The sequence below is a fragment of the Ascaphus truei genome, chromosome 3, assembly GCF_040206685.1.
Source record: "Ascaphus truei isolate aAscTru1 chromosome 3, aAscTru1.hap1, whole genome shotgun sequence".
NCBI classification, from domain to species: domain Eukaryota; kingdom Metazoa; phylum Chordata; class Amphibia; order Anura; family Ascaphidae; genus Ascaphus; species Ascaphus truei.
This window is the reverse complement of record NC_134485.1, coordinates 320,668,880-320,691,553: the sequence shown is the minus strand read 5'-3', so window position 1 is coordinate 320,691,553 and position 22,674 is coordinate 320,668,880. Positions and strand designations below refer to the sequence as shown.

At 41.0% G+C, this 22,674-nt stretch overlaps 1 protein-coding gene across 7 annotated transcripts in view; it reads left to right on the top strand.

Moving 5' to 3' along the window:
* Positions 1 to 22,674, top strand: part of LOC142489783 (RCC1 and BTB domain-containing protein 2-like) — a 59,598-nt gene that overhangs the window by 14,936 nt on the left and 21,988 nt on the right. For 6 of the 7 annotated variants that reach the window (XR_012799940.1, XM_075591168.1, XM_075591167.1 and 3 more), the window contains 7 exons: positions 4,517 to 4,625; positions 6,964 to 7,119; positions 8,670 to 8,820; positions 9,895 to 10,061; positions 10,586 to 10,744; positions 11,631 to 11,738; positions 15,149 to 15,291. Coding sequence is in view for 6 of the 7 variants with exons in the window: in XM_075591168.1 (XP_075447283.1) it covers positions 4,521 to 4,625; positions 6,964 to 7,119; positions 8,670 to 8,820; positions 9,895 to 10,061; positions 10,586 to 10,744; positions 11,631 to 11,738; positions 15,149 to 15,291 (989 nt within the window). In the remaining variant the exon portion in view is untranslated. The remainder of the gene's footprint in view (positions 1 to 4,516; positions 4,626 to 6,963; positions 7,120 to 8,669; positions 8,821 to 9,894; positions 10,062 to 10,585; positions 10,745 to 11,630; positions 11,739 to 15,148; positions 15,292 to 22,674) is intronic. The other variant, XM_075591171.1, reaches the window with a different exon arrangement.

The following is a 22,674-nucleotide window of genomic DNA, read 5'->3' as shown; positions in this document are numbered from 1 at the left end:
TGGAGGAATGAAATGTGGGAGGGGAGGAGAAAAGAGCCAGGATAACTGTCGTGGACATTGGGGCTTCTCTGTCCGGTTTCTGGGCCTCTCATTTCCACTTGGTACCAGCTCTTCTCCATTGCTGTGGGCCCCTCTTCACCGCTGGGCCTCTCGTGTTGGTGCGCTCTAGAAGCTGGGCCCATCTTCCACTCGAGAACCGGCACGGCATCAGAGACCTGAGACTTCGTGTGTTCAAGCTGATTTGACTCATTGGTTGAAATTATTAAATAAAAAAGTTGTTTTGCAAGGCTGATGTTCCTGCTCACTTAATAGCATTTTAATATCTAGAGGTGCAAAAAGACACAGTATCTTTAGAAGTTAGGTTGAATTTGACATTTATCCCAATATTCTCAGTGGTAGGGAAATATATTGACTTTTTATCCTGCCCCTTTCCCTTCATGTCACAGACCTCATCCTGTTCTCTTTCAGTCAACATTATAGGTGGGGATGCTATAAATATAGAACACAAGCAGTGCCTTGGTTTTTGGAAAGGACCCAAAGGAAACTGTCAAACTCAAATAGTTTTCCCATGAAAATGTTAGCAGTAAACAGCCACAAGTAATATATTTTAGGAAAAAGGAATATCCAGACAATTAAAAGTAATGAATAATCAAGCTACGTCTCCAGGTATAAAAATCCTGAACCACCTAAAATATTTTAAGACAGTACTCACTAATTATAATAGATTTTGTTGTTGCACAAAATAAACATTAATCATAATACAAAATAATTAATCCATATATTTTTTTAAATATATCATGAGTTGCAACATACCAAAGGGGGGAGGTGTAGGCATAAAGTTTCAGGGAACCGATCCCTGTTGTACGATGCTACCCACAATTTTACCTGCAACAATCATTGTTTAAATAAGGGCCAGCGCGGAAGCAAACACCTCCATTTTCCCTTCCCCTGGCAAGCGTCCCCAACGCTGCCCACATGATGGTGGCAATTTCAACCTTGCGGATGAGCACCAGGAGACACAAGACCAGCCCTCCCCATTCTCACAGAGCACCATGCTGCACGTCGCTAAGATGCTCACTCCCAAATGCCTGTCAACGATGTTGCAAGCAACACCTGTGTGTCCCAGCAATAACTGGAAACATGTAAAAGATCTACATACCCAAAAGGGGAAAAAGGGAATTATAATAGTGAGTTTAAAAAAAAAAAAAATAATCCATTTGTAATGCATTCGAATGTGAAATTTAGATGACACATTTATATAAAGAACAATTACAGATCCCTATGGACCCACGTCAGGAGAAACATGCCAAAGCTCCCAGGAAAGGGATAACCTTTATCTAATATAGGAAAATAAACCACAATGAAATATTCTATTGAACAGATGTGAGGCAAAGTCCTCTTTAATAACTTGAATTGGTAGGCATGTTTTCAAATGTAAATCCCACCTGTTGCTCAAAATACAATGTTGACATCAAGTCTACCCACTGCAACCTCCTATGCTGTGATATAGTTCCACGGCACCCAATAAAAAGATTGCTGAGTAGCCACCCATTAAATGAGTACCCAGTAAGTAGAAGGCAAAGTATGGTGCAGCACTGGACATGCCACCTCCGTCCCAGATCTCCACTCAACCAAACAGCGAAGGAAAAGGCCTTCTTCTTGCCCATCGCTTTTAGAGAGTAACTTGGATTATAGAAAATAACGAAGTTTGAGATCCTCATTCATCCCCTGTGGGAACACGGTTTGTAATATATCTATCCAAAATGCCTCTTTGTCTCGGTCTCCTGGGTCTATCACCTCCTTGGGGTAGATTTCCCATCTGTTCAACAATCTGCAATCTTAATTGATATGTATAGTGTCCAAGAGTCATAAAATGTCTTGCCATCGGTGACCTCGTCTTTCCGTCTAATGGCACTTTTATGTTCCGTAAAGCGAGTTTTGAATTTCCGTGTGGTCTCTTCCACATATAGAAGGCTGCATAGGCACTCTAGAATATATGCCACATTCTTGGAATCACATGAAAAGAAATCTCTAAGGCCAGGTCCTCGCTGCGAGGGGTGGGTCACCGTGCTGCGCCGACAGAAACTCCTGCTTTCAAGAGAATTGAGATCAGGACTCGCGACGGAGCACTAGACCACGCCCCCCGGCGATTCAGCCAATGAGGGCGAACCTGCCGGGTGATGTCACGGCCGCGCCCCCGTCACGCCCCCCTGTCTTTCCCCCTGCAGCTCACTGCAGACCGAGGAACTCGGCTGCACGCGCTGCCAGCCTCGTAGGCGCACGTGCAGCTCAGGCAGCGGGGCCGTAGCCTTACGGGGATTGCCTTCCCACTCCTTGGGTGGCTTGAGGATGCCCTCTTGATGACATTGTGCAACAAGAACAATTTAAACATTTGTCACGAAAACTTTGGGCTCTTTTAAATGAAAGCAAAGGTAAATTATTAAAGAGTTCATATCTGCAGTTATACCTACAAAATACACACAAAGTATTTTATTGATCGTCTTTCTCTTGTAACTGTAGAGTATTTTCTTGTTTTATTACTTCTTCGAGGTTGGCTCTAAGCATGGATTCATCATAGCTCCTATTTCTAAACTTAATGATCAACTGTTCAGCTCTCTGAAGGAATACTTGCTCCTGACCTGGTCATACGTTTTAAGCATGAAAACGGACTATAGGCTAATCCCATTTTAGCATGTCTTGGATGAAAGCTGTCAACTTGTAACAAACTATTACAATCCGTGGGTTTAATTTATTAATCGGTTTCTAGCTGCCGTGCAGTTTTAGATGCCATACATCCCCAAAAATGGATATGTACTTTGTCCGATTCCAACGTGCACTTAATGGTCTGATGACAACCATTTATTTCGGTCAAGAAATCAAGAAGAGTTTGTTCTGAACCTCGCCAAATAAAGAAAATCTCATCAATGTAATGAAAAGAAAAAAAAAACTTCTGCAAAAGGGAAGACAAACATAAAAAGATTCAAATAGCATTGGGCCATATTGGCCCCCCATTGCTGTTCCTTGCACCTGTAAAAAACAAAAACAAATAAGAATTCTTAAAATTCTTTGTTAAAACAAATCTAAGGAGGTCCAGGACAAACTATCGCATTGCCATATCCTTGTCAATAGACTCAAATAGTCTATCCACTGCCATAAGGCCTTCCTCGTGTGGGATGGACATGTATAAACTACACACGTCCTTTTTACATGGGAGAAAAATGTATAATTATACAAGATTTATCCTAAGTAGTCAGTAGTGTTACGTAAATATGTAGGAATGTTGGACATCAGTGGTTGTAAATACTTATCAACAAAAGGAAAAGGGAAGTTCTTATGGACATCAGGCATATGATAAAATACAGGTGTAATGGGAAATGGTACACAAAGAAAATCAAATACAGTTTTGATTAGAGTCTAGGGCACTCCTCAAGACGGCGTCTATGCTCGCCTTGCAAGGGAACTGTACTTTCTCTTTCAAGGGGAGAATAGTGCTCAATCATAGTCCATTGTTAAATAGCCTCTCCAATGTATTGTTCTCTATCACTACTACAGCACGGCCTTTGTTCGCTTGTTTAAAAACCAAAGGTTAATTCTTTATCAATCATTCTAAAGTGTTTCTCTCCGGGGTAGTTTTTTTTTTTTTTGTTTTGTTACGTTTGATTCCATTTGGAGGAACTCTCCCAATGAAAATGTCCAACATTGCTCAACCATCTGTATTAACGTATGTAAGTAATAATTCCAGATAAAAGGATTGAACTAGTCCTCAATGGGGAAAAATATCATTTATCTTATAGGCTTAGTTCACGGGAACTAGTACTTTTGTACATTTGTAGACTGGTATATGTGGGAATTGAGTAATAGTTGAATAGCCTAACAATTATATTTTTACTGAGCAAAAAGCAGAATTGAGATTGCTTTAGAATTCTGTCTTGCAAGAAGTTTATGATGATGTGACTGTCATGGTCTTTTTTTTTTCTGTGACATTTATCTTGTATATTGATTATATATATATATATATATATATATATATATATATATATTTATATATATATATATATTTATAATGTTTTTCTTTATCATAAATATTTTTTTCTATATTCTATGTGGTGTGGGCTGTCTTATTTGTTAATATAGATTTATCAAATGAATAGTTTAATATATTTATCTCCTCTACTGGAGGGGGCTAAAATGAAATAAGCAAAGTCTGTTGCACATGACAGTTATTCGGGGGGAGGGGGCGTATATATATTCTTTAATTAATCAAAAAAGGAAGTGCAACTGTAAACTATTTACACTCTTCCAAGATTACATTCGTACATTCGCATAAGAACAAATACTGTAACTACTTAAACAGGTTTGCTTTTTGTCCTCTGCCAGGTGAAACAGTCCTCCAAAGGGGAAAAATATCATTTATCTTATAGGGTTAGTTCATGGGTACAGCTTGGAGAATCAAATGTTCCTGCTCCCAAGCAGTCATATACAGTATAACTCAAGAGACTATTGTTTCTTTTTACAGATTCATGCCTCTGAGGATACGTTCTTCTGGTTATTGGACTCAGGAAACTGGAACTTCAGTATTTGCTGATCCTGGCCTGCAAGTTCTGTGGATAATATTTAAAACACAGGTAGGTCTTTAAGAGTGGAGTACATAGTATAGCTTCTTTAAAAAGAAGACACAGGTCTACATTGTGGGAGTTTTTTTTTTAGCTACATCGACGCAAAAGGAGGCATTTTCATCCTGCCAAGAAATAACTTTTGCACTTTTTTTATTTTTGTGTGCGTCAGCGTGCTGTTTAGGGGTGATCAATAAGAGGAGTTGGGGAGGAGTTAAGAAGCGTATATAGTGTGTCGGAAACAATGCATGGCTGACTCTTCTTGCAGCAAGGGATTGAAAAGAGGTGTGTCCCGGGAGACCAGGACACTTCACCCCGGGGATCGTATAAACCAGACAGTGCAAGAGGTTAAATAAAACAAGTTTATTTCTAACTAGCTCGACGGGTACAACACTACACACAGTTTGGCACATACTCACCAAGAACGGAATATGGGGGGGGGAAATCTTCAATGGTTTACCAGGGCAACTTCCACTCTCCGTCAGCTTTGGGTACCGCAGTAGTCCAGGGATGCTATTTGAGCTATAGCACATTCAAATAGCCCGCTGGCTTCCACTACGAGCCTCACTTTAGTGTCTCTGGCACAACCTCTGATGACCCTTACTCCGCTACGACCAGAATAGTCTCTGGAGCTGAAGTCGGCAGCACTTTATATAGGTTCCCTGTCGCCATAGGAAAGCATGGAGGACGTTATACTGACCAATCAGTGCACAGATGCTGCATGTGGACCAATCACCGAGCGAGGGCTTGCCTGTGATGGGCCAATCTGGGATGTGGGAGGTGACCATGCCTCTAGCACAGCCCACAGATGGGCTTTAAGAGGAGTGGGAAACTCGATCTGGCCAATGGAAATCATGCCTACAGGGTTCATACCCAGCAAGAGTTCCCATAGTCAGCCTGTGATACCTCTTATAGAGATAGACACCTCCAGAGTTTGGGCTGAACCATGGATCCTCTAGGAGAGGCTTTGTTCCCCAGACCTGAGTCAACAACCCCCCCCCCCAAACAATTCCTAACAATGTCTGAAGCACTTCACCTCCCACATTTTGGATATCAGGGCCCTCTCTCTTTGTGTGCAGGCTGGCGGGGTAAATTAGCCCTGCACACAGACGACCGAAAATACAATCATCCTAGTCTAAGCAGTTGAATACCTATGACAAACCACATTATTAAGAGGCATACTGGGTTAACCCTTGAGTATCCATCTAGACAGGGGCAATGGCCGGGCTTAACCTTTTTGTTATATAGCCGCATTGCCCCTACTGTCATAGGGTGTATTAAATTCTTCATCTTTGCACAGCATTTGTCCTTCCTACAGAACACCCCAAACCACCAAAGAACACTTCTGTACAGTAGCACACAAGCTGCAAAGTTGAATACGGGCTGTTATCAGCACAAGGCAGAGACACGAGCACTGATACTAATGCCATTATTTCTTAAGCGGACTTCGTGCTGCTTTTTTTTGTCCGACAATCTTCATAGACTTCCATGGGGATTTTCAGCTGAAAACAGCCCTAATGGCTGCTTTGGTAGATGTAGAATAAAGCCCTACACCTTCCCATCTGCCACGTGTCATCAGCACAGATTTATATACCTTTGGGTATACTCGATGAGAACACCTTCTGAAATCGTACAGCTGATATTTGTAAATCACCGCATCAACATTGTGGTACTAGGCACTGTTTGCTTTTAGTTTTTCTTATTTTATATTTGTAATATTAACAATTCAACAAGTAAAGAATTTGCATAAATATTTCCAGCTATTGTTATTCATATCTTATTTGTTATTCTTTGGTGGGGCTGCTTCCTAGACGGCGTGACTCCTTGCCCTGTTTTAACTATTATAGGTGCTTTTGCATTCCACTGGGGTCTTTTTTTCATGAATCCAGACGAATATTTCTGCTGCCGTGTTTCCTTTTTTTTTTTTGGAAGTGTTTGTTTCTTAAAGTATGTAGTTGAAAGTTCAAGTATAGTGTGTAGTTCACGTGCACTCGAAGAAGGAAACCTGTGAGGGTTCTAAAGCAGCTCTGTAGACTATTGTAGTTTAATCTGCTACACGTAAAGTTCTATCTTTATCCAAAGCTGGAATGAAGTGTGTGTTAGTGTGTGTGTTAGTGTGTGAGTGTGTGTGTGTTAGAGTGTGTTAATGTTATTAACCTCTGTCTTTTCTTGGAAGTCCAGCTATTCTGACTGTGTTGGATACCTTAAAAAATAATGATAATTAAATACAATGGTTTCAAACTTTATTTACATTTTTTATTTTATTATTAACTTGAAGTAATTTGCTTAGTAAAGGTCTCTTTTTGGTATATTTACCTTTTTTAAGATCAAATCTTTGCAATGTTTTCAGATTGCGCAGCTCCGCTTCTCATCTTCACTGACGATGGTAGACGTTGGGAAATGGCCAATCTTCGCTCTTTGCCCTCAAGAGGATCTGAAGTTCATTCAGCAAGCCTGTGTGTTTGCTTCTGGAAACGAGGTTTTATATATCACAAAAGATGATGAGGTAAATGCCACTAGTGCAATCCTGTTGGAGCATGTCGCCATAAAACCTTCTACATAAATATATTTTCTATAACGTTTTGAAAGAAGCTTATTTATGTAATTATCTTAAATGATAGCATTGAAGGAAGATTTTGACTGGCGCTGCATCAGTTTGTACTAGAAAGACTACACCCTAATTAAGAAAAACGTTAATCTACATTTTTTTTTTTTTTTGCTTTTCATATAATGTCCTAAATTTCTGCATTTAATATAGCAATAAATGTAAAAATCAAAAAACGTAATGACTTCCTGGTTTTTTACTGTGGGCTTCCAAGTTCAGCACTGTGCATCTTTATGGGGTTTAACTGTCACTTCTTGTTTTATTATTGATGGCTCTGCCTCTGACAGGGACCATTTGGTAACAGTAGGAAGATGTGCTTGAAAAGTGTAATAATCTAATATTTTGTTCTGAGGGTGCGTTTCTGAAACAGTAAGATATCCCCAGTGTTGGTGATCTGCTTGTAGAGCAGTTGATTTTAACGTGTGTTCCATGCATCGTTATCATACATATTTTAAGTTCTGGCGGGTGAAAAAGGCGACAAAAATACTAGAATCCCTTGCTGCAGTGGGAGCACTGTATGCGAGGTGATAATGATTGAAAGGCAGGGTTGCAGACCTGTCTAGGACATGTAAATGTGCTCAAGTGATATTCTTTATTGGCTATATGCTAACGGTGGAGGTTTTTTGTTGCCTTTTACACCCACCATAACTTAATATGTGATGGTAAACCTACCCAGCCTTGAAAATTGCAAAGCCATTACAACCAACCTCACACTGATGATGCCCATTAAGGTTGAAACATGTCTGTGAGTGGTTTGACTGGCTTTGCATCTAATCCCATGCTGTACTTAAAAGCTTTATGAACAGCAGAGCATTTGCTTATATGGGTTCCATGTAAATGGATTTCAGGCAAAAGGTGACACATTGTGTGCTCATTTGCATGTAATTTCCCAGATTCCCTTGCTGCAGTGGAAGCACTGTATGCTAGGTGACACCTTTAAGACACACTTGCTTAAAGAAGCATATGAATAGCACTGTAGATTATACTGGACACATGATACATATAGCTTGGCCCCCTGCAGACGCACTTACCTGAAGTCCCTCCTTCTGTCTCTGTACGTTCTCCCTACCTACCAATTAGACTGTAAGCTCCTCGGAGCAGGGACTCCTTTTCCTTAATGTTACTTTTATGTCTGATGCACTTATTCACATGAGCTGTTATTTATATTATCTATTATTTATTTGATTATCACGTGTATTACTACTGTGAAGCGCTATGTACATTAATGGCGCTATATAAATAAAGACATACAATACAATAATGGTTGAAATGCAGGGGTGCAGACCTGTGTAAGATATGTGAATAAGCTCACAAGTGATATTCTTTATTGGCTATATGCTAACGGTGGAGGTTTCTGTCGCCTTTCACCCACCATAACTTAAAGTGTGTGTGTGTGTGTGTGTGTTCACACACACTCTGTATATTATTTTACAATAATTATTTTCCCTCAGGTATTTGTGATGGGTACAAACTGCAGCGGATGTTTAGGAACTGGAGATGCCCAAAGCATTATTGAACCAAGACGTCTAGACTCTCTCTGTGGGAAGAGGATAGTCGGTCTAAGTTATGGAACCGGCCCACACATTGTCATTGTTACTTCTGGTATGTATTTAAGAAATCCACTTGAAAGCGCGCACACCCACCCCAGTTTTATCACACTTTAATAAATATTTGCAATCTTGGTGGTTTACACCACCCTCAAAATCCCCAGATCTCACTGAATGCAGTCCAAGGTATTCCCCTTTGGCTGAATATAACATATTGAATTCTGGGAAGCATTTTACGGTTTTTCAAGTTGTATATATGCCTATTTGTAACTTGTATATACTGGTAAAAAAAAATAATCTTATTTACAAATGTTTTTAAGCTGTTTTGTATAGCATACGGGATGGTGAACATACTGGTATATGTGTATAGTTGATACATAAAATAAGAGAAACAGAAGTTCATATTTAATTTATTTTAGTTAATTTTACATCCAATTGCATTATTTCTCAACATTTGGAGAAATATTTATGAAATGTGTAGCCTGAAAACAATAAACCACAGGTAGTATTAATGCAACATGCAGGCTCTGACATAAAAATATATCATTTGTTGGGGTTGTTTATCATTACTTGGACACTTTAGCGTCCAATACTCCTCCAAGCAGATCTTCGACACTGGAGGTTACAAAGGGTTAAAAATACTTACATTATTACAGGCCTCAACATTTTGAAAGATTTCGTAACATAAATATTTGGTAACTTCAAAGTGCATTTGTGTACAAAAATTGCACTTTGCTTCCTGTACTGCTCCTGCAATGATATTAGCAGGAGCAGATAGTCTAAGGCTCTTCACGGGTTAGGTTTGGCCACACGTTAGAGTCCTGCCCATCACGCAGCCCTGATGGCCTGATCTGTACACATGCAACATATGCATACTATTTATGGAGTTTCACGGGGCCATGGGAGAGCGGGGAAAAGAAAAAGGTACATACAGAACTTGTAAAACACCAATAAATTCCTGAAGGTTGCGTAGCAAACAGAAAGAGGAGCAGAGTACCAAGGATATCCTGGTTAGGAGAATACCTAACTACATTTATTGTGTGAATCTAGCAACGTTTTTTCGTTTTAGCGAAGTGTCCTATTATAAACAGCTAAAGGTAATCGTGATGCAACGTTTATATTTCTACAGAAGGGGAAGTATATAGCTGGGGCCACAATGCTTACAGCCAGTTAGGCAATGGGTCAACCAACCAAGCATTGACTCCTTGCCAAGTCTCCACTAACTTGGTAAACAAGAAGGTTGTTAATGTGGCTTGTGGTTCACACCATTCAATGGTATCAACAGCCGATGGAGAGGTAAGAATATTATTTCCTTCTCATCCCTAACATTATAGCATTATTATAAGCACTTTCTCGCTGATTTAAGCTATTTGGGGGGACGCACTGAATTGAGAAAGATTGCCTTTGCATCAATATGCAGGTTCTATTAACTCGTTGTGTGCCAGAAGGTAGTATAGTGATCAGATGGCCCTGGTCTCCCCCTGACTTCGGAAGAGGAAATCCAATTGTGATCTCGGCTGAAGTGAACTGAAGTCGCAATCCCCTTTAGAAAATGAGCCAAGACTGGGGCAATATCATAAGGCCACCAAGGTCCCACTCAAAATGACATTGCCTCAATGTCATGGGGCACCCAAATTGTTATTTCCCATGAAGTAGATTGCATACTGTATGTTCTCAAAAGGATTAGTTGCAGTTATTTCATTAAAGGGTTTGTTATATTACGCAGTCACAACAACCATTTACAGGATGACATCTTGGGTGTTTAAGAGAAGCACAATGGATTGTATTCTGTGTAATCAATCTGTTTTTTTATTTGGCAGTTGTATGCTTGGGGTTACAACAATTCCGGACAGGTTGGTTCAGGCTCCACTGCCAATCAACCAATACCCAGGAAAGTAACCAGTTGTTTACAAAATAAGGTCGTGGTTAGCATTGCTTGTGGACAGATGTGCTCCATGGCAGTAGTGGACAATGGAGAGGTAAGTTGTGCATTTTTGGGGGTTTGCGTTTTGGGTTTCTTCATTTCCGCCCTTCATTTTATGAATATAGGGTAAATGGGGCTGGGGAATATAAATATTTAGCTGCTGTAAAATAAGGTTGCCAGTTTTTCAGCGCCTGTGCAAATACTGTATTAGGCTTTTACAGTGGTTTGGGGACTAACTATATTTAGAATTTGCTTTGTATTATATTGTTCTGTTTTTGAGATGCATTTTTAAACCTGCTCAATGCATTTGTAGGTTTTATGTATATAAATAATTTTAACCCCAAACTGCAAATAAAAGATTTAATTTTGGATTCATTGTGAAAGCCGCCCTGGGTTAAGGCTAAAGGTAAGATCCATTAGACCAAAAAGCATGAAATTTGCAGTTCTAGGCCTTTTAGTCCATGTGCTGTGAAACCGCTTCCCAGTGCTGGAGAAGATTTTAGTCTCATTCATTTGAATGAAGCTGAACTCTTCTCCAGCACTGGGAAGACCTCTACATTTTATGTTAAATAGGATCCATAGTTGTTTGCTCCCAATACTTACTGCTATTCTCTTGTCATTACAACGCAAGTAAGGTGTACTTTTCTGCTGGTTATACTTTGTCACTGGGCTTTGGCTGGTGCCACAAACATGGGTGACGAGGGCTGTGTGTGGAGTATGCTGCTGGTTAAACAAGATTGGAGGCGTTACTAAACTTATTTTTACTAAACCCGTGTATATTTTTGGGTGGCTACTTTACATTAATACTGCCCTTTTTCTTCACTACTGTTGCTTTTGAGTACGGGCCTACATGCTGATTAAAATATTATAAATCGCACTAGCTATTCGTAAGGACTTCTTCATGGTGAATATTTATTGCATTGTCTTTTCTATTTGTGAAGGTGTATGCGTGGGGTTACAATGGAAATGGACAACTGGGATTAGGCAGCAGTGGCAACCAGCCAACACCATGTAGAATAGCTGCTCTACAAGGTATTCGTGTGGAACAGGTACATTCACCTTCTGATCAGAGCAACCATGGGTGAATAACTAAATATTAGAGAAGACCATATGTCAAATAGCATGTATAACTAAAACACGTTATAGATTTTATCACATAATATGACATTATTTCAAAGCATAAGAATTAAATTAAATAAACCCCTATCTAACCACTTCAATAAATAAAACCACTAGCCAACCAATCAATTCAATAAATAAAAGCACTCATCAAAACAATTAATTAATTAAAAACCCTAACCAATCCTAAAATGTACTAAAAACAAGTCAGACAAATTCAAAACAATTTTATCTAAACAATACACAGAAATCGAAAAAATAACAATCAATTCAAAACAAGAATTTGCTAAAAAATGCATTGGCTGTCACTGTATTTATCTGTACCCTGGGCACATACATTATAGGCATACCCCGCATTAACGTACGCAATGGGAGCGGAGCATGTATGTAAAGCGGAAATGTACTTAAAGTGAAGCACTACCTTTTTCCCACTTATCAATGCATCAGTACAGGTAGGGAGCCGGTATTGCTGTTCAGGATATGCTGATAGGCGCACACGAGAGCTGCCGTTTGCCTATTGGGCGAGGGGAATCAGCGCGTCACTACTACTGTGGTCTGTAGGGCAGAATAAGTGTCCGTACTCGTGAAGCAAGCGTACGGACAAAGGGGTATGGGGCAATTGAAAATATGTCCTTACTCGCGAGTGTACTTAAAGTGAGTGTCCTTAAACCGGGGTATGCCTGTATCAGTCAATGGACAATCACAAACATAAAAATAAATAAATAAAATGAAAAAAAACCTGAAAAAATACAATTACATAGATGCAATATTTATCTTACCTTTAGAAGTCTTCACCCTCCGAATCCGGCGTATCTGGAAGCTCTCGACCCGGACATCATCACCCGCAATCCATCTCCATCCTCCTTGAAGATCAGCATCAGGTACCAAAATCTTATTTCTTTTATCTTCTCTCACCGTCTTCTATCTTCATCTGTAATTATTTTCTTCTTTTCCTCCATCTCCTTTCTTTCAATCCATTAGATCCCCATGGTAAATCCACAAAGGAAGTTGTATCGTTGTCTTTGTGAGCTTTAAGGGATGATGTCACATCCTTTCAACTAATTTAACATGGTACATGAACCAATAGGATTGTCTTCAATCCCATTGGATGTAAATACCATGTGATATGAGACATGTGGTTTTAAGGATGTGATGTACGTCACATCCTTTAAAAAAAATTTTTTTTAAAAGAGGCGTGCACATGGTACAGCGCCCAATTGGATTGGAGCTGTACCATCTGACCCTAAAATGTGACGTCACAGGTCCTATATAAGGCCGGTTCCGTCTCATTTAAGCTCAAGAAGACGACAAGACAACTTCCGTTGTGGATTTACCATTGGGCTCTATTGAATTGAAAGAAGATAGATGGAGTAAAAGAAGAAAATAATTACAGAAGAAGATAGAAGACAGTGAGAGAAGATAAAAGAAAGAAGATTTTGGTACCTGGTGCTGATCTTTAAGGAGAATGGAGATGGATTGCCGGTGATGACTTCGCGGGTCGAGAGCTTCCAGATATGCCGGGATTCGGAGGGTTTTTTCATTGTATTTATTTATTTTTATGTTTGTGATTGCCCATTGACTGATAATGTATTAATCTGTGCCCCTTGGGTACAGATACATACAGTGACAGCCAATGCATTTTTTGGCAAATGCTTGTTTTGAATTGATATTTTTTCGATTTCTGTTTATTGTTTTGATAAAATTGTTTTTAATTTGGCGGACTTGTTTTTAGTACATTTTAGGATTGGTAAGCGTTTTAAAAATAATGAATTGTTTTGTTTGCTAGTGCTTTTATTTATTGAATTAATTGGTTGGCTAGTGCTTTTATTTATTGAATTGATTTGTTGGCTAGTGGTTTTATTTATTGAAATGGTTGGATAGGTGTTTATTTAATTTAATTCTTATGTTTTGAAATAACATAATTTTTATTGTTTTGCTGTTTTGGTGATAGATAAATGTTATTCATGTGTACTGTTAGGCTTTTTAATTCTTTTATTGTTGGGGTGTATAGGTGCTTGTGTATTTATTTTATTATTGTGTATTTTTGATCTTAATGGTTTTTATTATGTTAACCATTGACTGCTATAGTGGCTTATCATGCCCATATTATATGGGTATGCTATACCACTTTGCCAATCAATGGGTACAGGGTGGGTATAGTGGGGACGGGTGGTTAGTCCGCCCCGGGTGGGTAGCACGGGTTAACCCCTTAATTAATCGCTATGGCAATTTAAGGGGTTAGGGGCCAGTATATTGTAGTTTTTTTAATGTACTCTTGCTGTCTACGGAGGACATGGACCTGCAGTATGCTGATGAGGACACCCTTCATGATGGCAGGGGTAAGTAGAACGTTTTTTTAATTTACTTTTTGCTGGCTGGCTAATGTTTGATTTTATAATGGGCAAATTAGCTATTATCCATATCTGGGTAATAGTAATTTTGACCATTAATGTACTGTATGTATTGTGGGGGGATGTTGGGGGTAGAGGAGGTGGGTAGTAGGGTTGTTCTGTGTATGTTGTTTATTGTGGGATGAGGAATTGGGTGAAGGGGGTAGTAGCCCCTAGGATGGATGTTTAGGCCTACCTAAGTATTAACAGCTAAGATCATGAAGGGGTTAACTCGACCCGCAACCCCTCCAAGGCCTAAACGCCCACCAAGGGCCAAATACCACCTTCACCCACCCCCGCTACCCACAATTAAACATGGCACTGGTGATTAACCCCTTCATTGCCTTTGCGGTTAGCCGCTAAGTTAATGAAGTTGCCTATAAATGCATTTTTATTGCATGGGATTCCTGCCAGGGGTCTCCGGTGCTGATATTAATGGGTATCAGCTCCGGAGACTCCCGGCATCAATCCGATGCAGGAAAAAAGCATTTTTTTCCCCCTAAGTCCTCTCTCGCCGCCTTCTAAGCAGGTTCTCCCCAGCCATTCTAGAGCCGCGATTAGCCTCAATAAGCTAATCAAGGCTATTAGAATTGCAAGAGTTTCAGAACCTGCCGATAATTGGCTTATCGCCGCTCAATCTGCGGGGGTTTTTTTTTTTTTGACAGCTAAAAAAATTGGCAATTTATGCTTTTATCACTCACTTATCGGGGCTTACAGAATAGCAGTAGGCTTTTTAGCCGAAAAGGCTTTGATAAGTGGGTTATCGAGGCTTATAGAATAGGCCCCTATGACGCAAAAATCTATTCAAAGGGCAAAAGCATCTTGTTGGCTTCTTTAGTTGTTATATCTATATTCAATTGTCGTAGGAGGATGAAGTTGAGTGATGTACTAAAACATAAACTGCAATTCAGGGATTTTTTTTTTTGTTCCCCAACACCAATAATTTCCAGGTTGTGTGTGGCTACGCACATACATTGGCATTAACAGATGAAGGTGGGATGTATGCTTGGGGAGCGAACTCCTATGGCCAGTTGGGTACTGGAAATAAAAGTAATCAGTCCTATCCTGTTCAAGTCTGTGTGGACAAGGAAAGGTAACTTTTTTTATTACGTTTACATTCCGTTTGAATTAATATCATGGACTCATTTGCCTTAACTTAGTGATTGTTGCTCATACAAGTCAGCATGCTGTTGTACATTTATCTGTTTGGTTTCAACCCGTTGTATTTGTTACAAGTGCACACATGTTTCGCATGGATCAGGCTGAAAGTGGTGTTTTCACTAAATAGACTTTTTTGTTTTATTTACTATCGTACCACAATCATTCGGTTTTAAACTTTTATTTGTGTCATTTTTATTGTTGACACATGTTAATCCATTAAATTGTCAGAAGCACTGGAACTAGAATTTAAAATACACCTAAAACAAGTGCAGTACATCTGTTGACAGCATTTTGTTTTTATTTAAGTGGCCAAAATGGTGTAATTTTTCTCCCGTTGCCCAACATCTGTTTAACACACCATCCATGCTTGGTTCCTATCCATTCTTTAAGTGTGTAACGTTTCAATTAAAAAAAGGGAACCACAGAAACCTTCTTCTTTAACTTGTTTACAAGCCTTCTGTCAACAGAAGCTCAAGTGAAGCACATCTAACGGACAAGGACACAAGCATTGAGAGCGTGCATAATGTATAGCTTAAGGCTGAGTCCCTGCTGGCGCTGAGCGCGCTCATGCTTGGAGAGCGCTCCAAGTATGAGCGCCGGGTGTCCTGCTTGTACACGCGGAGGGGTAGGTGCATTGCGGGTAGTTGAGCGTGCGGGTAAGAATAGTTTTTTTGTTTACCTGAGCGCGGGTGAGCGTGTGTGCCCGTGCACAAGCGCCGCGCATACCGCGTGAGCGGGGACTTACATATATCGATATAAGTCCCCGCCGCACGCTCAGCGCTAACGGGGACTTAGCCTAAGTGATGTTCCTTGTTTAGAAAACCAGAAGAACACTTGTGGAAGCCCTTCAATTAAGTTGCAGTCTTACCATCTTAAACCAAGATTGTTGTCTAAAACCTAAATTAAATCAGCATGTTAGTGCTAGTTGGCAATGAGAGCATAATAGATATGCCCAAATAGCTTGAATAAATGTTGTTCAAATGAACGGAAATCACTGAAGTTTAACTTATTTATGGAAGTAACCGTATACTGCACCAGGAACAAAAAACACCAAGGCATATAAAAAGGAAGCAGGGGATGGAGGCATTGGGGAGAATGATTTGAAGCATGTGGAAGATACCGATAATACTATGTCTTGGAACAATGGCATAACATTTCCGAAGTTATGCCCCTCTGTCAGATTTAATACTGCCTGTCAGATCAATAGTAATTATACCGAGTGGTTTTATGCCCATTGTTTCCTCCTTTTTTAAGTTGCCTTTTCAACTGCCAATGTTTGTTAAAAGAATGCTTTGCAGTTGCCTAAAAAAGGAGAATATCTATATTTACATGCAGTTTACCCGACTTATTTCTGGAGTACGCGATGGTCAATTTCTTTTGCATGCATAAAAAATATATATGTGGAGCTACCAAGTGTAATATACGGTATGGTAGGGCTCAGCCTCCACTGAACAAAACTTAATGAAAATGTGGCTCTTTTTTCAATAGTTTTTATAGTTCGATTCTGCAGTAATCCTCTGACCAGCCCAGGAGAGGGAGATATTCTGTCCCAGGAGAGGGAGATATTCTGTCCCAGGAGAGGGAGATATTCTGTCCCAGGAGAGGGAGATATTCTGTCCCAGGAGAGGGAGATATTCTGTCCCAGGAGAGGGAGATATTCTGTTCCTGTCCGCAGTTTACCGTGTAAATAAGAAGGTTGGGGTTTGCACTGGATTATGGGAAGTGATCTTGGAAAATTAGGCTTCCTTTAGTAATACAATACTCCCAATACATTCTTCTGAATTTATAATGGTGGTCAGACTGGAGATGTAATTACTTTATTTCTATGCAAGGACTAATGAGCTTCATACACTGTGGCCCTTCTACCAGTTTATTTTTTTGATATATTTTTGTGAAGAAAATATTTAGCATTCTTAAAGTCGAATATGACAGGTTAGCACGTGTAAGGTTTATTTTGTATTTATTTTTTATAACCTACAGACAAATACGTAATTAGAGCTAGCTGATATTTGATGGCATTGGTGGGGTAGGGTTATTCATTCAAGTATTTCATGATAATACCATTAAAATATTCAGTATTTTAATAATCAAGTCAACCTGGTCTAGATATTTATTGGTCAGTAAAGCAAGTGTTCAGATAACCCCCACCAGGAACGGTTATCTCTGAGCGTTCTGATCTGGGATTGTGGGGTGATTAAGCCATAACCCAAACACAGCTATTTATAGTAAATTGTCAACCAGAGCTTAACCCAGGTTTGTCATTGAATGCCCACTAACATTATATGTTTATATTACTGATTTCTGGTGACCGTACGCAGATCTACATTACCAGAGGCCCTGGGTGTCATCTTCAAAGGGGACTATATATTGCTGAACCTTCCCCCACCCCCCACCCCTTTTTGGTAGCAGGGAAATGTGATAAAAGGATCACCATTCAGTCTCCAGGTCTTTACTAAAAAGAAAAGATATCTTGGATCTGATATACACAAAGATAAAAATATATATATATATATATATCAGCACCCTCAGCTGTTTCAATTGAGTCCAAAGATGCTGGACTAGTTGACTGCATATGTAAAACATCCATTTTTACATCAAAGATGGAACTAGGTCTATCAAGGTAAGTATGTAAATGTACACATTGATACAGGTCCCATCATTCTAGGGGCTATAGAAAGAATATTTCAGAGTTTCAATAATCCATGACTTTCTAAGTCTAAAACCATGTTTGCCGTCATAAATGTCAAAGGAGATGGATGAGGGGCATTAAGGACACACCCACAAAAGGTGGGGCTCATCTTTGTGACAGATATGGGATATAGATTTATAATTTAACAAAGGGAGTGTTAACGCCATGACACGTGAATTCTCATATTTCCACCCGAGACCCTGTGAGAAGCCTAATACAGTATGTGGTAATGTATGTTAGAAATGTGTGTGTTTTTTATCCCATTATTTTTTATGAAACTGCCTGTATATTATACTGTTTATAGTAACATTATTTTCTGTTACTAAGCACAGCACAGTACTATTTTTGTATTTTACATTTTAGATTGAATAAGTATTGTCTTTTTGGGCCCTAATTGAACTTTGCACACTTTTCAGACCTATTTTGCAACAATAGGTTTTTGTGTTAATTACATATTTTTTATTGGTAAACTGGCCCCAAACTCTGCAAGTAAAGCTTGAAACTATTTTTGGTGGTGGCAGCTAATTAAGGTATTATGTGACGGATTGAGGGGAGATATTACTAATTTTAGGCACCCGTCTGGGAGATAAGCGAGTCAGCTAGATGGACAGGCAGATTATTGGAGATCAGGAAAAAGCAGAGGTACTAAACAAATTATTTGCCTCTGTGTTTACCAGCCAAGAATCAATTTCAATAGTAGTGCCGCAGGAGGAAGCCACAATCTTTATATATTAACGAACAATTGGTTAACAGAGAAAGAAGTTCATAGGCGTATTGATAAAATTAAAGTAAATAAGGCACCTGGCCCCGATGGCATACATCTAAGAGTTCTCAAGGAGTTAAGTTCAGTAATAGCCAAACCATTACATTTAATATTCAAAACTCCATTTCCAAAGGCTCAGTACCACAAGATTGGCGTAACGCAGATGTGGTGCCTATATTTAAAAAGGGAGCTAGATCACAACCGGGGAATTACAGACCTGTAAGCCTGACTTCAATAGTGGGGAATCTACTTGAAGGTTTAATACAGGATAATATTCATGAATACCTCATGGAAAACAAAATTATTAGTAATAGTATGGTAATGGATTTATGAAGGATAGATCTTGCCAAACTAACCTTATTTGTTTCTTTGAGGAGGTAAGTAGGAATTTAGACCAGGGTAATGCAGTTGATGTGGTCTACTTAGATTTTGCAAAGGCTTTTGATACGGTTTCACACAAGAGGTTGGTGTACAAAATAAAGAAAATTGGACTCAGTAATAATATATGCACCTGGATTGAAAACTGGTTAAAGGACAGACAACAGAGGGTTGTCATAAATGGAACTTTTTCAGGTTGGGCTAAAGTCGTGAGTGGAGTACCTCAGGGATCGGTACTGAGACCCCTGCTTTTTAACTTGTTTATTAATGACCTTGAGGTTGGCATAGAGAGCAAAGTCTCCATCTTTGCTGGTGATACTAAATTGTGTAAGGTAGCAGAATCGGAGCAGGATGTAATTTATTTCCAGAAGGACTTGGAGAGACTGTAAACTTGGTCAGGTAAATGGCAGATGTGGTTTAATACAGATAAATGTAAGGTTATGCATTTGGGAAACAAGAATAAACAGTCGACTTACAAATGAAATGGGGATAAATTAGGGGAATCCTTGATGGAGAAGGATTTAGGAGTGCTTGGAGACAGCAGGCTTAGCAATCGCGCCCAACGTCATGCAGTAGCTGCAAAGGCAAACAAGATCTTATTTTGCATTAAACGGGCAATGGATGGAAGGGAAGTAAACATAATGATGCCCCTTTATAAATCATTAGTAAAACCACACCTTGAATATGGAGTACTATTTTGGGTACCACTTCTTAGAAAAGACATTATGGAACTAGAGAGAATGCAGAGAAGAGCCACCAAATTAATAAAGAGGATGGACAATCTAACTTATGAGGAGAGGCTAGCTAAATTAGATGCCTCTTTTCTAATGTAAATAAATCTAAGAGGGGATATGATAACTATATACAAATCTATTCGGGGACAGTACAAGGAGCTTTCAACAGAACTATTCATCCCAGGGGCAGTACAAAGGACACAGGGTCATCCCTTACGTTTGGAGGAAAAGAGATTTCACCAGCAACAAAGGAAAGGTTTCTGTACAGCAGGCCTGCACAACTCCAGTCCTCGAGGGCCGCAAACAAGCCAGGTTTTCAGGATATCCCTACTTCAGCACAGCTGGCTCAATTACTTGCTCAGTCATACTGAGCCACTAATTGTTCCAGCTGTCCTGAAGTAGGGATACCCTGAAAACCTGGCCTGTTTGCGGCCCTCGAGTACTGGAGTTGTGCAGTCCTGCTTTACAGTAAGGGCAGTTAAAATGTGGAATTCATTACCCATGGAGACTGTGATGGCAGATACAATAGATTTGTTTAAAAAAGGTTGGACATCTTTTTTAGAAAGAAAAGGTATACAGGGATATACCAAATAAGTAAACATGGGAAGGATGTTGATCCAGGGATAATCCGATTGCCAATTCTTGGAGTCAGGAATTCATTTATTTTTCCCCTTATGAGATATCATTGAATGATATTTAATTGGGGTTTTTTTGTTTGCCTTCCTCTGGATCAATATACTGTAAGTACAGATATAGGATAAAGTATTGGTCGTATAAATTTAGCATAGGTTGAACTTGATGGATGCATGTCTTTTTTCAACTTAATCTTACTATATATTTCTGAAAGCGTCATATGTTTCCGTGTCTGTATGTGTCTCCCTGTGTCCCTCCCTGTGTCCCTAGCGGCAATCCCATTGGACCTTGGGCCAGGCCAATGAGATTGCTCCCTTGGCCCGCCCGCCCCCGCACACCTCTCATTGGCCTGAGGCGGAGTGACAGGCCAAAGCAGAGACGGAGAGACACACACACCACCCCCCCACCTCCCCCCTCCCCCATGCTCTCTGCGGCTCTTCCCTCACATAGGCCGCTCCCCCAGCTGACCATCCCCGAGAGCGCTCCCCACGGCTCATCACCCATAGGCCACTCCCTCACCCGGCGCTCTCCCTCACCCCCCCACCCGCTCTCCCCCCCCCGCCCGCTCACCCCCCTCTCCCCCCCCCCGCCCGCTCACCCCCCTCTCCCCCCCCGCTCTCCCCCCTGCACACCCCCCGCTCACCCCCTGCCCCGCTTATTCCCCCCCCACACACACAGAGCACGCTCTCTGCGGCTCTCCCCTCACACAGGCCGCTCCCCGTCCCAGAGGGCGCTCCTCCGGCTGTCTCCGCCTCTCCCCGCGAAAGGCGCAGCACCTCCTCACCGGAGCGTCTCAGTCTCTCCGCGGAGGAGCCCGAGGTGGAGGAGGAGGGCGGCCGGTACCCAGAGGAAGAGGAGCGCGGCCGTGTGCAAGGTCAGTAAACGCAGAGGAATGGGTTATTAAACGCGTCCCTGACTCCCCCTGCCCTTTGCCCCCTCCCTGTCCCCCCTACCCTCCCTGCCTCCCCTACCCCCCCTACCCTCCCTGCCCCCCCTTCCCTCCCTGCCCCCTGCCCCCCTGCCCTTTGCCCCCTGCCCTCCCTGCCCTTTGCCCCCTGCCCTCCCTCCCCCTGCCCTTTGCCCTCCCTGCCCTTTGCCCCCCTGCCCTTTGCCCTCCCCACCCTTCGACGCCCCTTGGCCCCCCCCCACCGCCCTTCCACTCCATGCCCCCTGCCCTTCCACGCCCGGGCAACGCCGGGTATATCAGGTAGTCTACTATATATGTAACCTTTTTAACATATACAAGTCACATGTTCACAGGCTGCTTAGGACAGGTGGTCGTGGCCGTTTAGCCGTAACTTTCCTTGCTGTAGGGACATCTCTCTGCCGGCCGTTTCACCACTAGGTAAGCCCCTTACTCTAAAAAAAACCTAATCTTAACCACCCAATACTAAGGCTACCCCCTACGCTAAAAACCTTAACCCCTTACCCATAGCCCTTACCCTAATACCCTACCCTAAAAACCTAACCCCTTACCCTAAAACCCCTATCCTTAAGCCCATAACCGCTAAAACCCCTTAAATTAACTTGCCTTATTGGCGACACGGCTGAGGTTTCAGCTGAGACGGCACAGTGGCCACACGCCGGCACCGACATGATCGGGGCAAAATGGTTGCAACCCCAATTTCCGATTCCACTCACAGTGGTGCCTTTCATGCCAAAGTACAATAATGCTGCTCCGGCACTGCCACACAAACTCACATTGACTACAATGGAAGTTTCTGTGTGGTAGTGGTGGATCGGTACGATGGCACTTTAATGAATAACCCCCATGGAGAGATCAGTAGAGCTGATGACTGAAAGCACCACGCATGGTACAGTACATGTGAGATCTTGAATTTTGAGGTTGCGCAGGAGAGAATAAAAGAGAAACTGAGTATTTGTTGGCAGCTTTGTCTTGTGTAATTTATTAGTGAGAGAAAAGCTAGGAGGGAGCCTGTGGGCTCTGTGCAGCCAATGCATGAAAGTAGAGCATATGATAAGAGGAGCATACATTCACATCCATTCCCTTTCCCTCTCTGGTTTACGGCAGTCTTGTGCAAATAAAGACTAACGACTTGTGGCTCCCCTTCCTTTTTTTTTTAATGATTTACATTTGACAGGTGCATTTTTACTTTG